The sequence below is a fragment of the Schistocerca gregaria genome, chromosome 7 (assembly GCF_023897955.1).
Source record: "Schistocerca gregaria isolate iqSchGreg1 chromosome 7, iqSchGreg1.2, whole genome shotgun sequence".
NCBI classification, from domain to species: Eukaryota; Metazoa; Arthropoda; class Insecta; order Orthoptera; family Acrididae; genus Schistocerca; species Schistocerca gregaria.
In genome coordinates, this window is record NC_064926.1 from 234,994,807 (window position 1) to 235,009,514 (window position 14,708).

At 41.1% G+C, this 14,708-nt stretch overlaps 1 protein-coding gene across 2 annotated transcripts in view; it reads left to right on the forward strand.

Annotated features, from left to right (window-relative positions):
• LOC126281989 (myrosinase 1-like) overlaps nt 1-14,708 on the forward strand; it is a 118,661-nt gene that overhangs the window by 96,519 nt on the left and 7,434 nt on the right. For both annotated transcript variants that reach the window (XM_049981375.1, XM_049981374.1), the window contains 5 exons: nt 4,448-4,542; nt 4,682-4,829; nt 8,374-8,489; nt 11,431-11,565; nt 11,642-11,748. In XM_049981375.1, coding sequence (XP_049837332.1) covers nt 4,448-4,542; nt 4,682-4,829; nt 8,374-8,489; nt 11,431-11,565; nt 11,642-11,748 — 601 coding nt within the window. The remainder of the gene's footprint in view (nt 1-4,447; nt 4,543-4,681; nt 4,830-8,373; nt 8,490-11,430; nt 11,566-11,641; nt 11,749-14,708) is intronic.

Here is a 14,708-nt window from a genome sequence, read left to right on the forward strand (position 1 = left end):
ATTACCTAAAAAAATGACGAAAGACGAAAAAAAATAGTGAACACCAGAGCACCATATTTCAGAGTACATCTACATCTACGTGACTACTCTGCAATTCACATTTAAGTGCTTGGCAGAGGGTTCATCGAACCACATCATACTATCTCTCTACTATTCCACTCCCGAACAGCGAGCGGAAAAAACGAACACCTAAACCTTTCTGTTCGAGCTCTGATTTCTCTTATTTTATTTTGATGATCATTCCTACCTATGTAGGTTGGGCTCAACAAAATATTTTCGCATTCGGAAGAGAAAGTTGGTGACTGAAATATCGTAAAAAGGTCTCGCCGCGACGAAAAACGTCTATGCTGTAATGACTTCCATCCCAACTCGTGTATCATATCTCCAACACTCTCTCCCCTATAACGTGATAATACAAAACTAGCTGCCCTGTTTTGCACCCCTTCGATGTCCTTCGTCAATCCCACCTGGTAAGGATCCCACACCGCGCAGCAATATTCTAACAGAGGACGAACGAGTGTAGTGTAAGCTGTCTCTTTAGTGAACTTGTTGCATCTTATAAGTGTCCTGCCAATGAAACGCAACCTTTGGCTCGCCCTCCCGACAATATTACCTATGTGGTCCTTCCAGCTGAAGTTGTTCGTAATTTTAACACCCAGGTACTTAGTTGAATTGACAGCCTTGAGAATTGTACTATTTATCGAGTAATCGAATGCCAACGGATTTCTTTTGTAACTCATGTGGATTATCTCACACTTTTCGTTATTTAGCGTCAACTGCCACCTGACACACCATACAGCAATCTTTTCTAAATCGCTTTGCAACTCATACCGGTCTTCGGATGACCTTACTAGACGGTAAATTACAGCATCATCTGCGAACAATCTAAGAGAACTGCTCAGATAGTCACCCAGGTCATTTATATAGATCAGGAACAGCAGAGGTCCCAGGACGCTTCCCTGGGGAACACCTGATATCACTTCAGTTTTACTCGATGATTTGCCGTCTATTACTACGAACTGCGACCTTCCTGACAGGAAATCATGAATCCAGTCGCAGAACTGAGACGATACCCCATAGCTCCGTAGCTTGATTAGAAGTCTCTTGTGAGGAACGGTGTCAAAAGCTTTCCGGAAATCTAGAAATACGGAATCAACTTGAGATCCCCTGTCGATAGCGGCCATTACTTCGTGCGAATAAAGAGCTAGCTGCGTTGCACAAGACCGATGTTTTCTGAAGCCATGCTGATTACGTGTCAATAGATCGTTCCCTTCGAGGTGATTCATAATGTTTGAATACAGTATATGCTCCAAAACCCTACTGCAAACCGACGTCAATGATATAGGTCTGTAGTTAAATTGATTACCCCTACTACCCTTCTTGAACACTGGTGCGACCTGCGCAATTTTCCAATCTGTAGGTACAGATCTATCGGTGAGCGAGCGGTTGTATATGAGTGCTAAGTAGGGAGCTATAGTATCAGCGTAATCTGAAAGGCACCTAAGCGGTATACAATCTGGACCTGAAGACTTGCCTGTATCAAGCGATTTGAGTTGCTTCGCAACGCCTAAGGTATCTATTTCTAAGAAACTCATGCTAGCAGATGTTCGTGTTTCAAATTCTGGAATATTCCATTCGTCTTCCCTGGTGAAGGAATTTCGGAAAACTGCGTTCAATAACTCCGCTTTAGCGGCACAGTCGTCGATAACAGTACCATCGTCACTGCGCAGCGAAGGTATTGACTGCGTCTTGCCGCTTGTGTACTTTACATACGACCAGAATTTATTCGGATTTTCTACCAAATTTCGGGACAATGTTTTGTTGTGGAACCTATTAAAGGCATCTCGCATCGAAGTACGTGCCAAATATCGCGCGTCTGTAAATTTTAGCCCATCTTCGGGATTTCGCGTTCTTCTGAACTTCGCAAGCTTTTTCCGTTGCCTCTGCAACAGCGTTCGGACCTTTTTTGTGTACCACGGGGGATCCGTTCCATCTCCTACCAATTTATGAGGTATGAATATCTCAATTGCTGTTGCTACTATATCTTTGAATTTGAGCCACATCTCGTCTACATTCGCATAGTCAGTTCGGAAGGAATGGAAATTGTCTTTTAGGAAGGCTTCTAGTGACACTTTATCCGCTTTTTTAAATAAAATTATTTTGCGTTTGTTTCTGATGGATTTGGAAGAAATGGTATTGAGCCTAGCTACAAAGACCTTGTGATCACTAATCCCTGTATCAATCACGATGCTCTCTATCAGCTCTGGATTGTTTGTGGCTAAGAGGTCAAGTGTGTTCTCGCAACCATTTACAATTAGCGTAGGTTCGTGGACTAACTGCTCGAAATAATTTTCGGAGAAAGCATTTAGGACAATCTCGGAAGACGTTTTCTGCCTACCACCGGTTTTGAACAAGTATTTTTGCCAACATACCGAGGGTAGGTTGAAGTCCCCACCAACTATAACCGTATGAGTGGGGTATTTATTTGTTACGAGACTCAAACTTTCTCTGAACTGTTCCGCAACTGTATCATCGGAGTCTGGGGGTCGGTAGAAGGAGCCAATTATTAACTTAATTCGGCTGTTAAGTATAACCTCCACCCACACCAATTCGCACGGAGTATCTACTTCGACTTCACTACAAGATAAACCACTACTGACAGACACAAACACTCCACCACCAATTCTGCCTAATCTATCTTTCCTGAACACCGTCTGAGACTTCGTAATAATTTCTGCAGAACTTATTTCAGGCTTTAGCCAGCTTTCTGTACCTATAACGATATCAGGTTCTGTGCTTTCTATTAGCGCTTGAAGCTCAGGGACTTTTCCAGCGCAACTACAACAATTTACAACTATAATTCCGACTGTTCCTTGATCCAAGCACGTCCTGTAATTGCCATGCTCCCTTTGACATTGCAGCCCACCCTGTACTTTCCCGAGGCCTTCTAACCTAAAAAACCACCCGGTCCACGCCACACAGCCTCCGCTACCCGTGTAGCCGCCAGCTGAGTGTAGTGAACTCCTGACCTATTCAGCGGAACCCGAAACCCCAACACCCTATGGCGCAAGTCAAGGAATCTGCAGCCAACACGGTCGCAAAACCGTCTGAGCCTCTGATTCAGACCTTCCACCCGGCTCTGCACCAAAGGTCCGCAGTCGGTTCTGTCAACGATGCTGCAGATGGTGTGCTCTGCCTTCAGTGATATGTAAAAATACATATCACGGATGGAGGAAACAATTATGTTTCAGTTTTCTCTTCACGTGTTATCTAAAAGCTATACAGGGCTATCTTAGTTAACGTAATTTCTGTCGTATTTGCAGTTTGTATCCATGAAGGAATCACAAGTTATTTTTTTCTTTTCTTTGTGATATACTTGAAGGGTTAAATGATAAGCAGAAGCCATTAGATATCTTGTTCTATTTAACAATATTCATGTTATTCTTCTGATATTTTAGAGTTATGAAAAAAGTTCCTGGATGGTTCATTCAATATCTAGCAACTTGAAAGGAAAAAAGCTGTCCGCAGTATATATGTACATATATACGGAACAAGTTTGAATCACATTGAAGTGGTGTGAAATCGTGGATGCCACAAGATCATATTCTAGGTTATGACTAAATACAAGACATTATTATTTTCTGTCGTTTTGCGCATAACGCGAGTTTCATTCTCTAAACAATGAACGACAGTGTAAATAATTTTGTGGAAACAGCAGTAGTTTACAACCAGTAAACTGTATCTTATGTGCATTAGAATTTGCTGCATACCCTTTCAGTCCTGAAACTGTAAAAAAGTGAAAGCTAATTTTATTCCAGATATTGTAAAGAAAATTGAACTTTTTAACTGCCTTCCTCTTTTGAATTTATATTTCTAAAAGGGCCATTTCATTTTTCTCTTCTAAATTACGAAATTAACGTAAATAAACCATGTTCCCTGAGTTTAAAAAACAAAAAATAACATTATCAGTATAAACTTATTACAGCACTTTGTTTCGCTTACTCGACAACGAATAAAATTTTTAGTAGCAATGAGAAGAAGTACATAAGATTATTTCCATGTTAGAAATGAGGATAAATGTCTATTTGATATCGGAGAACTTTGGATAAATTGAAATTATAGTTTCTGGTCCATCAGTATTATTTTGTGCATTAATTTAATGACTATGCACAATCACCTATAGTAATATGATCTGATCTTTATGTACGTGGTTGTTTTGATATAGGCCGGTCATAGTGGCCGAGCGGTTCTGGGCGCTTCAGTCTGGAAGCGCGCGACCGCTACGGTCGCAGGTTCGAATCCTGCCTTGGGCATGGATGTGTGTGATGTCCATAGGTTAGTTAGGTTTAATTAGTTCTAAGTTCTAGGGGACTGATTACCTCAGATGTTAAGTCCCGTAGTGTTCAGAGCCATTTGAACCTGCCATTTGTTTTGATATACTTTGCAGGAAGCGTGGGAATTACACTTAATATGGACTGGCCTGAACCAGAGACTAACTCGACAGAGGATGCAGAAGCAGCGGAAAGAGCACGACAGTTTGTGGTGGGTATTGGAGTTCTGTAACTTTTCAGTGTAATGTTAATTTTTTAGCGGGCGTAACGTATAATAATCACGTGACGTGAATTGTATTGTGCTACATTGATGATTGTGAGAAAACTAGCGTGTAAATTGTATATTGCAGATGGGTATATTCGCACACCCTATCTACAGTCAGGATGGGGATTACCCTGCTGTGGTGCGACAGCAAGTGGATGCCAATAGTGAGGCTGAGGGACGGCCCCGATCAAGGCTACCAACCTTCACACAGGAAGAGATCGAATACATTAGGGGTGAGTAACCAAACTCACAGCAGTAGAAGTACATTGGGGTTCAACAAGTGGGGGTGTAACGTTACCCAATGCAACCACTTCATGAATGTGATATAAATAAATCATATGTTCGTCCATCTTAGATTCGTCAGTTCTAGCCATATTTTCTTAGTGAATCACGTCACAAGGCGAAAGTGAGTGACAGTGGATGTTGAGTTTCGTCGATTAGAAGTTCTTGGCACACATCTTGCTAGTATCGTCCTTCAATCTGTCAACCTCGAGGGTAAAAGCACAGATTTTGGAGGCTACAAAGGTAATGATTGTAATGACCATATGCTTCCAACAATATCATTCTTCTTGGGTTATTAAGAAAATCAGATAATTTCTTTTTTTTATTTTTCTTGAAAAAGCAATTTTATTTGCAGTCAAGTTGATTGTGGAGAGTCAACTTTTGTCTGTGTAACCAGTTTCTGCACTAAGAGTGCACTTGTATGGCAGATAGGTTTGACATTGCCGGTCGTTTAAGAAAGACGAAATCCCGATATGTAGCATTAACTTGAAGGTGGAGTATGAGGTTAGGATATCTGGGGAAGAAGTAAATGTTAAAATTGGTCTTAGCTGTTTAAAAAAAGTGGTGAATATGACACTAAATAAAGTAATTTCAAAATAACTGACAATTTCTGACGCTCTTCGAGCATACGTTTCAGTAGATGTCTGATAAATGAGTACTTAGAGTAAAAGCGAATACATTTTTTATTTCCCACTATAAATGTAGGACAAAGTTTAACGTTTCCTTCTACTCTCTTACAGGAGAACTGTGTCACATAAAGGTGTGTACTTACCGTAAAATTCCTTCTGGTCGATGTGGACTGTTCAAGCGTTGTTTTCCTTACAAAGCGGAAAAGTTAACGTCACACTATGCTCCATGTTCTCAGTGGCTGGCGAAATTATGCTTTGTCTCTTGTTGGGTACTGCTGTACTGTGCCACGCTGTACCTGGAGAGCAGACACACAGCTGAAAACAAACGCAAAACTATTTTCACGACCTGACTTTTTTTCAAAATGGTGATTAAAGCTTTATGATCACCCCATGTGTGTGGCGAAAGTACACACATCAAAAAAAGTTTTCCATCACCTCAGTTCCAAGAGTTCAGGAACCTGTTCTGGCTATTGGAAAAGAGATCAGTATAAACATCATTTCCGCCCTTTTTATTGATCATGCATGTTGTACCAACATAGAGCGAGACCTTCAGAGGTGGCGGTCCTGACTGCTGTATACAGGTACCTCTAATACCCCGTAGCACGTCCACTTGCATTGATGCATGCCTGTATTCGAGGTGGTATACTATCCACGAGTTCTTCAAGGCACTGTTGATCCAGATTGTCCCACACCTCAACGGTGACTCGGCGAATATCCCTTAGAGTGGTTAGTGGGTCACGTCGTTCATGAACAGCCCGTTTCAATTTATCCTAAGCATATTCGATAGGTTTCATGTCTGGAGAACATGCTGGCCACTCTAATGGAGCGATGTCATTATCCTGAAGGAAACAGTTCAGAAAATGTGCACAACGGAGCGCGAATTGTTGTCCATCAAAACGAGTTCCTCGTCAATATGCTGCCGATATGGTTGCACTGTCGGTCGGAGGATGGCACTCACGTATCGTACAGCCGTTACGGCGCCTTCCATGACCACCAGAGGCCCACGTTGGCATAATGACATCCCAAAACAGCAGGGAACGTCCACCTTGCTGCACTCGCTGGACAGTGTATCTAAGGCTTTCAGCCGGTCCGAGTTGCCTACAAACACGTCTCCTACGATTGTGTGGTTGAAGGCATGTGCAACACTCATCGGTGAAGAGAACATGATGCCAATGCTGAGCGGTCGATTCGGCATGTTGTTAGGCCCATCTGTACCGCGCTGCATGATGTAGTGTTTGTCATGGACGTCGGGAGTGAAGTTGCGTTTCATGGAGCCTATTGAGCACAGTTGTAACACGATGTTCTTTGGCTGCACGAAAAGCATTATTCAACATGGTGGCGTGGCTGTCAGGGTTCCTCCGAGTTATAATCTGTAGGCGGTGGTCATCCACTGCAGTAGTAGGCGTTGGGTGGCATGAGCGAGGCATGCCATCGACAGTTCGTGTCTCTCTGCATCCCCTCCATGTCCGAACAACATCGCTTTGATTCACTCCGAGACGCCTGGGAACTTCCCTTCTTGTGAGTCCTTCCTGGCACAAAGTAACAAGGCGGACGCTGTCGAATCGCAGTATTGCGTAGTTGAAAGTATAGCTGAGCAGCGTGAAACCTTACACATAACTTCAGCCTTCAGAAGTAATGGAAGTTGCTGTCAAGAAACTACAGTGATGTAAAATTCCAAAAAGATTCCGGGTAACATTGATCATCAGTGATTTATTTTGGCTGTTGTTTAGAACAACAAATACTGAAAAATTATTTGGACCCAAAATCGAAGATGGTATACGGATGCGCAACAGCTCACATGAAACGACTTGAGTGAGAGGTCGCAAAAGCTCACTGAGATTTACGTCACTCGACTCCCCACATACTGTCTACCATACTACAACAACTGGCTGCCATTGACGACAGGGGGCGGGAGTGGAGGTATCCAATGGTGAGCACAGCATGAGGCTATGGAGCATAGTTGAAATTAGTCTGCCGGCCGGAGTGGCCGAGTGGTTCTAGGCGCTACAGTCTGGAGCTGCGCGACCGCTACGGTCGCAGGCTCGGATCCTGCCTCGGGCATGGATGTGTGTGATGTCCTTACGTTAGTTAGGTTTGAGTAGTTCAAAGCTGCACGGGACTGATGACCTCCGAAGTTAAGTCCCATAGTGCTCAGAGCCATTTGATTTATGTTGTACGCCGTCATATTCGATGTTCTTGTAACACATAACGACTGACAGTTGCAACATAGGTGTTTCTGTACCATTTTATGCATGTTGTTCATCAAGGGTTTATTCTAATATAGGAAATGTTTCATATATGCTAGAGTCGAATGACACATTTGGATTTTTGCTAGATGTTTTTTTTTAAATTGGTAGTTTTCAATATTTTGATCGTACACTCTTTTAAAAACATGTAAAATGCAAATATTGTCTGTAACTATCTCTGTTTTCTAAACCCATTGGTTATAGGTGGAGAGAAATATTCGCTAATCTAACATAGGTTGATGATACAAAAGAGGTATTACACGATTTCAGTGGTTAAATATAAGTCATTGGTGACGTTACTGTGAACCAGACAAGACCTGTACTCAGATAGGAGCGTTCAGCGCGAAGTGACGTACCATTTGCAGTCTCAGAGTCTATCTAAGGGACCGACTGAAAAATTAAAATCGGCACTGGTTACTTCCTGATGTATCTGTCTGCATAATACACACCCTCGGAAATGATTATTCGTATTCAGTTTTCACAGAATTGTCGTTAGACAATGGAAACATCCGTTACTTGAGTGAGTCTCAAAGAAAACCTTACATATTTGTTAGTAAGGCAGGACCTTTCGTCTCGGTTTATCAGTTAACTGAAATCAGGTGAAACATACTTTGTTACAGGTTCGGCAGACTTCTTTGGGATGAACCACTACAACACGACATTCGTAACGCCAGGTCTCACAGGCGAATCACCCTCCAAAACGCGGGACACCGCAGTAATTACATCGGATCCTGTGGTAAGCTGAAAGTACTGTTTGCACAGAGGTGCAAGGGACCCCAGTGTGTTAGTGAAAAGAGATTTGAGGGCACCAGAGCGTTCACAAATTGACGATCGCAAAGACAAGAAATTGGAGATATTGCATTTGCTAATTCTAACGCCTCCAGTCTGCCAGGGCATGAAGTTTTTCGTTTGAAACATTCCTGGTCGTGGATTGTAAATTGGAACAGAAAATCTCTCACTACACGATGCTGCAGTTTAATTCTCAATAATCAAAAGATATTTTTTCAGTAGAAAGTATTCTCTGTTTCGTTACTGACTTTCATATCTCGGTTTCATCGAGAATTTCTTTCCAAACATATTATAATAAACGATACGCAGCACGTGACATACAGTCAGTCTCAACATGTTTTGATTGTTTTGTGAATCTGTGCCGTTTTCAAGGTTTTGGGAAAAAGTTAAATTTTGGTTGTTGTTACTATTATTATTATTATTATCATATGAAAGATAGATTACAAGACTTTTTAGTTTTGTCTATATCATCCTTGTTCAGTATGTACGTTTCAAAAACTGATTAATTTGACAATAAATTCATATGTTAACTTGATTAAGAAAATATATATTTATAAGTTGTCATTTTCCTTTCTCGTCTTCTTTTTCACGCAATGGCAGTTTTACAAGTTTTATATATTAATACCGATTTCTGCGATTGTAATGAATGTCTTATTTCGACTAAACATGACTTATTGAATTCACTAAAGATGGGACTAACATACTTCATTTGCAAACGTAGAAGTATTGAGCCCTGCTTCACACACAGAGATGAATTAAACTGGGCATATATGTAGCTTCATGATGTTCTCAGAAGAGGTAGTGAGCTACAGTCGTTTTAGCATTAACGAATACGCTAGGAAGAACTAAAACCTCAAACGAAGAAGCATAAATAGCATTACTGAAAGTTAAAAAAGTTTTCACGTACTGTTATTATGTAAATAAAGTATATTTTAAAACATGTATGTTTGGGCAGTAGCGAATGATCCCATTTTTTCGTAAGTCGATCGAGTTGAGCGGTCTCTGATATTCCACCCCTTGATTTACTCACACTTAATAACCTATCCAGATACAAGCCGATGTAAAGAACTGTTTATAAATCAGTACAATGTTTAAAAAAGTTAATTATTAACGAATTAGTTAAAGGAGCTATTCACTAAATTGGAGCACAAGTGTAGGAAGGTTTTAAATAAGAGAATATACATTACTTCGTAATAATATCTTCAGTGGCTGCATATTAATAATAATTATTATTATTTAATATTTCGTAAATATCTCGTAAATCTGAAAGAATGTTAGACTAAATTACTAAACTGGAAACAAACTATTCTACTAGCAATTTTTGTCAGTACACAATAAATTCCACAGTGCAAAGTGTTATATCTAGAAGAATATTTGAATAAAGTAATTTTAACACGTAATTTGGCGCCAACCTCATTTTACAATTTACACTAATGTTTTCAGAAGCAGTATACCCTACGCACTCAATGAAACTGACGACTAGGACAATGGAACGTTCAGTTCAAGTGGGCGCTAACTATCTAGAAGCACAGTCTCACACAAATACCAAGAGTCAGACAGCATTTGTAAAAGAGCCAGTACCATACGAAAATAACTAGAAGATAGCAACAACTATAGCTAATGAACTGAATAAAAATACAACTAGTAAACCTGGAGTAATGTAATATAATTATTTAGTCATTTAGTAACGCCTGTATAAAAGAGAGATGCAAGTATAATTAAAAAAAATTTCTTCAATAGCTGTAATACGAAGCCTGGCAATATTACAGTCTCACGTACTATTATGGAAATTATAAATACACGAAAATAAGAGGAAAGACGGTAGTCGTGTTGCTGCCGAGTTACTATAGCACCTTAGGTGGGTGTTAGCTCGACAAGCCACCAACAATAATGTCTAAATTTTGTACCCTTCTTCCGGTTAAATTATTTGTTACGTACTCCACTAAGCGAGGGCAGGGGATGGAAATGGGAAAGAGTGAAACTTAAGAGAAAGTTACCTGTAACGACCAATAATAGTGTCGCATTGATAGTCGCAGAAACCATTTCAGTTTCTGAGGTTGCTAACACACGCTCGTACAGTAGCGCTCATACTGGAAGTAGGCGTCTCGAATGCTGGTTGAAGAAGGCATTATCTGAGCCAGTATTTGGCTACTATGAGGAAGAGAGCTGATGGTGTAAATTTCTTATCGACAGTCATTGCACCACTCTGGTGGATTATATTCCAACTCACTCCGCAGTGCCTCTTGGAGTGAGGGAATGTCACATTGCTGATGGTAACCCGTCCGTCGCATGGGGAAGTTACGTTCGAGAGCCACATGTTGGTTTTGGAGACAAGCAGTGAACGCTGGCATCGTGTTTCAGCTTGCCCTTTAGTCTTATCCGGAAAAACCTACACTACGAAACAACTCATCGCCGTCGTGCACAGGACGCTTGATACATCACAACAGGCCAGGAGAAGGCAACGGCAAATCATCTGCACCAGTGACTTATTCAGGACGTTAATATGGGATTCTCGGCTCTGCTCACAAACCTCATTACCTTAGTAGAGTACTAACATTGACTTGACATATCCATGTGCACATACGTTTTATACAATATGGATATAGGAGGAATTTAGAAAAGAAAGGTGTGGCAGTTACTACATTGTCTTAATACTTTTAGGAAAGTGCCAAGAATTACTTCGATTTTAAAATGTGGACAGATTTTGGTGTTTTTTTTCTGATCAAATAGAGAACTGGAATAATAGGATGGGCACAACATAGCCATATGACATTGTAGCTAGTGCGGAAATAAAACTGCCAACAAACTGTATATTATATCTGAGCATCCATCTTCAATTAACAGCTGGAGATAAGAATAATTTCTGTAATAAGTATCTTCACTTTCAGCGCCTTCCTTGGGGACTGCGGAAGCAACTTAACTGGGTGGCCAATCAGTATCCAGGATATCCAATCATTATAACAGAGAACGGTCTCTCGAATTCTGGAGGACGGAATGATACTGACCGCATCGAATACTATACTGTAAGTAGTAGTTTCCACACTATTATAGTAACCATTTCATTACCTGCAACGTGCTTTATTGGTGTATCGTTTCTAGGAATACCTCGGAGCTGTGCTAGAGGCGATAAACACTGACGGTGTTCCTGTTATCGGATACACAGCGTGGAGTCTCATAGACACTCTCGAATGGGGCTTTGGATTCACGTGAGTTACTGTAATACTATAGTGTGATAATTAAAATAATACTGATAAAACACGAATATATTTACTTATCAAACGTATTGTCAAGCTGATTATACTAAAATTATGTACTAGGCTTCACTTCGTTAAAGGGAGTTGACAAGGACTGAAAACAGAGAGAGAAAAAGACCAGACAGCCAGAGACAGATAGATAGATAGTGAGTGAGTGAGAGAGATTGAGAGAGAGCGGACAGCGGTGATATGTGCTTGACTAACTTACCAGTGGAAGATCTTTGACCGTCTCTACAAAGCGAAACAAATATATCTAGCAGTCCAAATAAAAACATTTTGAGTGTTAGGAAGAGTTACTGCAAAACAAAAACACAACTGTACAAATGACGGTTCGCTTGTCTATTTAGAGGTCCTCCTTTGACAAGCAGTTTATTCTCCTTGAAGTGGATCGCTACAATGACGCCCGAAACGTTGGTTGTGTAACTTTTTTAATGTTTCTCCGTGGGGCTATCTAATACGCAAATGGGTTTCATTCAATCTTTCACCGGCCTTATAAGTATATGAACTTATATCTCTGGCAGGTTACTAGATGAATGAGCAACTGCGATACATATTACAACTAATCGATTAGAAGAGTTCATCAGCGTCTTCTTTTTTTAAATCGCGTCTCGCAGTCATTTCTTATATATTCTTATTCTGTACCAGTCATAACATCCTATAATCTCAACAATACTGAAGCCTATCTGCGTGGAATGGGTTTGACAAGTGTTTCTTCAAGTTCCTAGAGGTATGTAGGACCGGATGATTACACACACGAAATGCAATTCCACTTAATTGCTGTCCGGTTGGTTGTGGCCGCGGAGGTGACACCAGAAAGCGTCCCAGATGTGTACCATCGGGTTCACATGAGTCGAATTTGTGATCCAAGTCATTAACACCAGTTCACATCCAAAATAATTGCAACTGGATTCTGGCCTTGTGACATGGGCACTCATCTTGCTGGAAGATGCCATCGTCAGAGGAGATTTCAGGCATAAATGATTACAGATGGCTCTCAATGATATTCAGATCGTCTACTTCTATAATGGTGCATTCGGAAGCTACCACAGGTTCCTTGGAAGCCTATATGAAGATACTCCGTAGCAAAATAGAGTAACCACGGGCCTGCGTATGTGGCGGGGTAGATGTTTCGATTAGCTGTTCCCCTGTAAGGCGGTGTAGCCACATATGACCATCAACATGGTGTAACACGAAAAGTCATTCAGCCGGGTAGGCGGCACGTTCATAATGAGCCACGGTTCACTCTTGATGATTCGGTATCCACTACAGACGTAATTGACGATGAATGGTTGCACATGGAAACAAGTTACGGTCGTCAGTTCAGCTGCTTGGACATGCAGTATCTATGTTGCAGACCGCCACCTTTTACGGCTTACAGAGCAGCGTTTTCTCTACACTGTATACACACTAGAGTCATCGGCGTCCAACTTCTTGTCGACAGTTCTTGGTTTCACCCTCATTCCACCATTTTCAGTAAATGAACACTGCATTAGTAAGTGAACAGGTGGCTGCTGGATCGTAACACTCTGGCCTTTGTCAAAGCTGCTTATGTCAGTGAATTGCCCTGTTTGCATTTTGTGTCGTTTCTGAAACGGCTCCACATTTATACTCGCAGAGGGCAGTGGAAGTATTGTTGTGGCCTATTAGCGAGTAATCAGATTTTGAACCACAAGTAACAAAACGACTACTGTTTTCCTGTCGCGTGTTCCTTGTAACTAGCAATCTTGAGGGCTACTATTTCTGATAGGCCCGTTAATGAACGACATGGCGCAGTTATTACGACACAGTTCACAGTCGTGAGGGGAGCAGTTCTGATTTTCGTCGAGCCGTAAGGATTTATGTTTCCAGTAGCTTCCTTAACGTGCCTTAATCTAAAAGCCCAATAGTTTATTTCAGAAAGCATGTCCAGTTTCCTTCCCAAACTTCCACAGTCGCAGCTCGTTATCCGTTTGTAATGACTTAATTATCAATTTAACGTTAAATAATTACTCTCAATTTTTCCAAGTATGTGCGATTTATGTTCAACTCATACACTGTTTACTGAAGGCGACTCGTTATACAGTATATCAACTGAAGAATACTACTTTTGAAATGTCTGTAGTTTCTTATTGTCTATCACTATTGCCGTTTAGCTTTCACTTCCTCCCAAAGCCGTGCGTTTCAGGACTCTTTCCCTACTTTCTATATGCACGTTAGACTACGACTATTCACTTGTGGTCAAAATAGCTTCAATCAGTGGTGTCAGGATACCCTTTGTCTTCACTGCGTCGTCAGTAGCGCGACATTCGGTTTCGCTGATACACGGATAGCGTCCATTTCATCTACTTTCTTTTCATCAGTAGAAATATTTTAATCACGTGAGCTGAGCGTGTCCTCACTACCAATCGTGCTGTTCACCAAAAAATAAACAGGCTAAGAAACTACAGTTTCCGGCTCCTTGAGGTTCGATCGTTCGTTTTCACTGTCTTATATGCTCGTTTGACATAGGAACGTGGACATTAAAGGAGAGAAGGTATTACATATGTAGTATTAGACCTGTTAATTATTAAAATTAGAAAGGAATAGAACTTGCATGAACACAGCAGCCACCCCGAACAACTGTTCTACCATGTATGTAACCGTAGGCTTCCGCGGCCGTTGTCAATGTTAATAAAATTCTTCTAGGTTAGAGACCGCATTGTCATTTATAAAATTCCAACGTTTCGGCGTCTGTTGCAAGACGCCTTCCTCAGGGTGTGTTACTAACTGCTGAATGAGCGCAAGTGTGGGTACATATATACTATGGAAGAGTGTTGTGATTGGATGTGAGGATGAGGAGGAAGGGTACTAGGAGTTCATTTTATTGGCGTTTGCATTGCGTCTTGTTATTGGCGGAAATAGGCGTTTTCCATTGGCGTTTCCTTTACTGCCTG